The sequence below is a fragment of the Acanthisitta chloris genome, unplaced genomic scaffold (genome assembly GCF_000695815.1).
Source record: "Acanthisitta chloris isolate BGI_N310 unplaced genomic scaffold, ASM69581v1 scaffold13416, whole genome shotgun sequence".
In the NCBI taxonomy this organism is placed as follows: domain Eukaryota; kingdom Metazoa; phylum Chordata; class Aves; order Passeriformes; family Acanthisittidae; genus Acanthisitta; species Acanthisitta chloris.
In genome coordinates this window covers 62,093-67,780 of record NW_008678860.1, presented here as the reverse complement: position 1 = coordinate 67,780, position 5,688 = coordinate 62,093, and the positions used below count along the sequence as shown (strand labels likewise).

General features: G+C 38.6%; 1 protein-coding gene across 1 annotated transcript in view; it reads left to right on the top strand.

Annotated features, from left to right (window-relative positions):
- Positions 1-957: 957 nt before the first annotated feature.
- LOC103804467 (short transient receptor potential channel 4-like) overlaps positions 958-5,688 on the top strand; it is a gene marked incomplete at its 5' end in the record, with an annotated part of 34,369 nt that continues 29,638 nt past the window's right edge. Inside the window, one exon of the mRNA XM_009077081.1 lies at positions 958-1,294. Within this exon, the coding sequence (XP_009075329.1) occupies positions 958-1,294 (337 nt within the window). The remainder of the gene's footprint in view (positions 1,295-5,688) is intronic.

Sequence of the window (5,688 nt, the reverse complement as noted above, 5' to 3'; positions counted from 1 at the left end):
TTCCTTTCTTTTTCTCTTCACTTTACAAAATGCAGCCCCTCTGGCTCTCTTTGAAGCATAAGTTGCTTCTATTTTATATCTTTCCTGTCAACTTTAGCACACTGCTACTCTTTCTCCCCTTCACAAAAGAAAACACTAGGGAAATAGGAACTAATGATCAAAGAAAAGTATGGCATAAAACATTGGAATATACTTAAAGCTTCTATAAAAAGCTGTCTGAAAAATATTAAGTATTTACTGGGTTTGGTTGTTCGGGTTTTTTTGATGAAATTAAATTTTAAGGATCGTATTTTAAAAACTAAAATCTGATCATGGAGAACTGACAGATTGTGAAATGCTGCACGGGATAGGAGTATATCCTGACAAGAATTAGTGAAACACTGGGGAATGCTAGTGCTTAGTTCACATTGTGTAAGCATTTTGTAATGTATCTGTAAGAAGTTTTGTCAGTATTAAAGCATGTAAGCCTGCTTTTTAGAGAATTAGAAGGGAACATAGTGAGAAGAGTTTGTTCATGGCTGTGGAATTCAGTTTCACTGTTTCCAGATCTCAGTTGTGCTGTTTGTTTTCATATTGAGTTCCACCTCATGTTCTGTGAATTCTCCACACATGTTGCTGGTTAAATAATGAAAGCATTTGTGAACTTGCTTTTTGGTTTGAAGACAGGTTTTGAGGTGCATGTGTTTTACAGTCTGTTGGCTACTCAACCAATGGGGAAGTCTGGCTTTATCATGAAAAGTAAATGTTCATGGCTCCATACTATACTTTTTGCATTGAAGGAAGGGCAGGCTGACCCAGGCCTGTCTTACTGGTATTATCAGTATAAGTGGGTTTGCACAGGCTGTGGATTTATTATTATTTTAAAATTCTCTATCTACATAAGTTCTCATACATAGCATGAAAAGACCTTTACAGAGGTAACAAGGAACTAACCCTCTTCCTTTCTTCTCTCTGTAGTTTGTTGCTCAGCCCAACTGCCAGCAGCTTCTTGCATCCCGCTGGTACGACGAGTTCCCTGGATGGCGGAGGCGACATTGGGCTGTGAAGATGTTGACATGTGTTGTGATAGGACTCCTTTTCCCGGTCTTCTCTGTGTGCTACCTGATAGCTCCCAAAAGCCCACTAGGGCTGTTCATCAGAAAGCCATTTATCAAATTTATCTGCCATACTGCATCGTACTTGACTTTCCTGTTCCTGCTATTGCTTGCCTCTCAGCACATCGACAGGTCAGACCTGAGCATGCAGGGACCACCACCAACCATCGTCGAGTGGATGATATTACCGTGGGTCCTGGGTAAATGTATTACTAAAGAAAATACAGTGAAAAGTGTTTTGAACCCTGTGGTTTTGCCAAGCATTCCTGACGCAGGATACTGTAGGGTTCTGTCACGAATTACAGACCTACCAAAGCAGGCGAATGGTCCTTCTCCTCCAGTACTTAGCAAGAGTAATAGACAAGCAGTAGAGTTTAAAAATCCAAAGTGTCACCGTCTGATACATTACACTGAGGGAAAACAAAAGATGTTGGGGGTTGCTTCCTGTGATTAAGCAGTGGCCTTTTAACAGCTATTTTCTCCAGATCAGAAATGGTTCTCATTCTTGTAATGGTCCATTTTTAAAATTTGTTAGTATACTTTTAAAAAACTTTGCCACAATGATTACTTTTCATGTATTGGAATGAGGCATAATGTAATTTCTGAAGTGTTATTACTAACCTTAGTTGCCTACAGTATGCTTTTTTCTAATATGACAGACCCACCTATTGCAAATAGTGCTGACCAGCATTTTCAAGTGAGTGTTTTCATTAAAATATGCATGCAGAGTATTTTATTCTGAATTTGTCACTCAGCTTCATACAAAGCATTCTACATCTGAAGGAATAAGAAGATTCCTTAGCATTTTTAAAATGAGGGAAATATTGCCACTCTTGTTACTCAGTTTAGAATAAAAATTTCAGTCTGGGATTATTGAAAGCCTATTTTGTGGGGGCCATGTCATCCTTAAATGTCATCCTGTGTGATTCTTCCCTCATATGTTCTTGTGATCCTAGGACTGTCCTAGGTCCTCCCTACCTTGGCCTGTCTATCCTTCTAGATGGTAATCTCTCTTGGTGTGCTGTGGTCTCTTCCCTGATTCTTATTTTAAGAGTCAATGCAAGGTGGATGAAATTAAATTATAGAAGGAAAGACTTAGTAGTCTTAACTGCAAGAATTTAGGTTTGATATTTTCATTAAAGTTGTCATCACATAGTCAGGTTCATGCACAAACTGTTCTGAAATTTTGGTGGCATTTTGATGCTGTTACTTCTCCCAGAGATTCCCATTAAGGTACTGTGTCTCTAAACTTTTTCACAAACATCTGGGCTAATTTAGAGCAATGAAATTGGCCAGGCTTTTGGCATGATTGATCCTATATAATTTACAGTGCTGTGTTGAATTTGCATGATATTCCAGACAACAATGAATCAGTGGCTTTTCCTCTCTATGTTCCTTGGTAGAACACTGTGGGAGGCAGGAGGCAGGTCTACATATGTCTTTCACTTAGGAAAACAAGTATGCATGACTGAAACCCCTTTGTACACTTACTTGTTGGGAGCCTGTCAGAAGGACCTGCCTTCCACAAGTGACCTGCGTTCTGAGGTTACCCCCATGATAGCACAGCAGTCCTTACCACCAACCTTCACTGTAAGGTGTGCTGTCCCTCACTGGGTAAATATTTCTACTACATTAAAGAGCCAATTTACAGAATTATTGCAAAGGAATTAAACAATGTGGCAGGCTGCTGGGACTGCCATTTCTTATAGTCAAGTCAGGCTATCTTCAGTAGGTGAGTTTCACATTTAAATATTTAAAGAGAATTCCTCCAGTGAATTTTCAGAGTTCTGTACCATCAAGAAATAAGAAACCAATAAAAAATATTTATCATGATACATTTTTCCTTAGAAATAAATGCTACAATGCTGAGGAGGAGTAGGGGGCTCTTCTGTGCTGTGCCATGCCCAGAGGAGATACTATAGTTCTTCTCTCTGGCCTTCCAAAACAGCAGGTGGTCAGTATCTATTTAGCTTTCACAGTATCCTGAAGTCAGAAGATAATAAGAACAAATGCATAGCTGAGACATAGCCCTTCACATAATCACAGAATATTCAGATTTCAAAGGGACCCACGAGGATCATTGAGTCGAACTCTTGGCCCTGAACAGGACATTCTCCTTGACTCAAAGTGTAAATACATGCCAAAATACACACCAAAGTGTATTTTATCATCAATGTGTTTCTTTCTTAAAGAAAGAAATTAGAGCCCAGAGGAAAAGGTGAGAAGGGTAAAGGCTAGTTTCTTGCAGAGGCAATTCTAAAATTTTGATTACTAGCTCCTCTCCAGAAGACATGCAGTGGGAAGAGGAAGAACCTCTATATCCCTCAACCTCTCACTCAGCTGTTTACTTACAAAGGGGTTTAGGTAACAGCATGCCAAAGCACTTGTTTGAAGAAGCCATTAATCCAGAGAATTATGGCTATCAGGATGATTGTAATTTCTAAAGGCAACATTAATAGTTGCTGTATAGACTGATACTGCCAGACTACGCTGGTACTGCCTGTGCTGAACTAATCCTTCATCTGCAAGCAGTACAGGTCAAGTCAAGGGAACTGCTTGCATAAACAAAAATTCATGAGCATGGGTAAAGATCAGTAGTCAGATAACGTGGTTAAATAGCTTGTGGTTACTGTAGACTGTGATGTTCAGAGAAACTGTCTTCCAAAATCTCTTGCATCTAAAATGATGTATTTTACACACTGATCTCTAGTGTTTCCTAACTGATGGGTTCCTGTAGTTCCAGCTTCACATTTGCCAAGTTCATCTTTCAGATTTTGGTTGCTGCACTGCCTTAGCCTGCCCAAGTAATAAGGGCTGAGATTCACCCATCATAATCAGGTAATTCATAAAGCACCTAATTTTCTCCTATCATTGAAGGAGACAGACACACACCTCCATAGGGCATTTCAGCTCACAGCATGTGATGGATGTGACTATTTCAGCATTTTTGGTCTGTTGGTTGGTTATTTTTCTTTTTGGGGAGTTTTGGTGCATTTTTTTTTGTTGTTGTTTGGAGGTTTTTTTAAGGAATTAATCTCAGCCAAAACCCAGTGTTTTCCTATTCACATACATACAAACTGTGGTCTGGTCATCTTTTATTAAGCTTAATATTTTTCTCAAGTCCTGTGAATAAGCTAGTTTCCAGGCCACAATTTAGTCTGTTGTCTCATCTTTTCAAACCATGCAGTTATGCAGTATCCTTAAAAAGAGTAAATGCAGCACTCTTCTGTTACACAAGGGAGACTAAATATGAGATACATTAGGATATTTTTGCATTTTCTGGATGTTGACAAAAAATTTTGTCATTTGAGACAAAACTAATGTGGCTCTAGGGTCATAGTTCTTCTCTGAAACTGGAAACATGACTAAGTAAATACTTTTCCCAAAGCAAAGGTTTTCCTGGAGCAACAACAGCATGTCAAAACTATTAACATTTTGAACAATAGAATTCTTTGTTTTTCCCTTAATTCAAAATGCTCTGCGTGTAGTTTGCATTTTAATAGCTACCTCTTAAAGAGGAAGAGGAGCTCTATGTTGCAGTCTTCCCATCAACATGAATTTCATCAGACAAATATTTTATAGAACTTCAGAATCTTGTTTCAAGGTTGTCCATAACAATCTAAGCTCTCCAACAATCAAATAGTAATCAGCATTTGCCTACTACTACCTAATAGAAGGCTGAATGTGCATAATTAGCACATATTAAAAGTGTCACTAGGGGAGAAGGCTCAGAGAAAAAACCTTTATTGGGTACATTTCCATGGAGACTATTGACATTTTTACTATTTACATTTAAAAAGTCTCTTAAGGAAATTTCTACATTAATTTTGTCTTTTGCATGATTAGATGATTACAGAAGAGGTGCTATAGTATGTGGTGATTATCTGTGGAACAATTTGTCAGTGTAACAAGGCTGTTATAACTGTAAGAAGTAGCTGTGGAAAAATCAGTAAGAAGAGTTGGAATCTCCTGTCCTTGCATTTAAACAAATAAGAAACAAGCTTTGACTTGTAATGAAAATTAATTTTGTTCTTCTTATTAGCTGTTGATTCAGATCTTCCAAGCATGCCACATGCTTTACACTACAGAAACATAGGTCTGTTTGCTATACTTCAGAATCCATCACCACTGAAAAAGGACAGGAAAAACAAGAATACCATCTTGGGAAAAAAGCAAGAAAGAACAATATTTTCCATCATCACCTTCCCCATCTAGTTGCTGAGTAGCCTCTGAGCATGATAGCAGTGATGCAAAGGGGAAATCAAATAAGACCCATCCTCACCCTCTGTGTGCCTTGACTGCAGCTCACATAAGGATGATTTTGATCCCTGTAGACTCATCACACATGTTCTTCTGCCCTAAACTACAGCCTCAAACCTAGCAGTGACTGCTCTAAATGTCCTCACAGTGAGCATTTGTGTCACCAGAGAATGCTTCAAAATTAAGAGGAGAAGCCATCAAGCAGACAAACTTTGTGCTCAGTAGTTGTGGTTAACAAGCTCCCTGCCACTTGTTTGGGGTGGCTGCAGCAAAGAGAACATTGTTTTGATGAGTTTTTTGCTCTTTTATGGGCATATCTAATGTTCGTTGTATT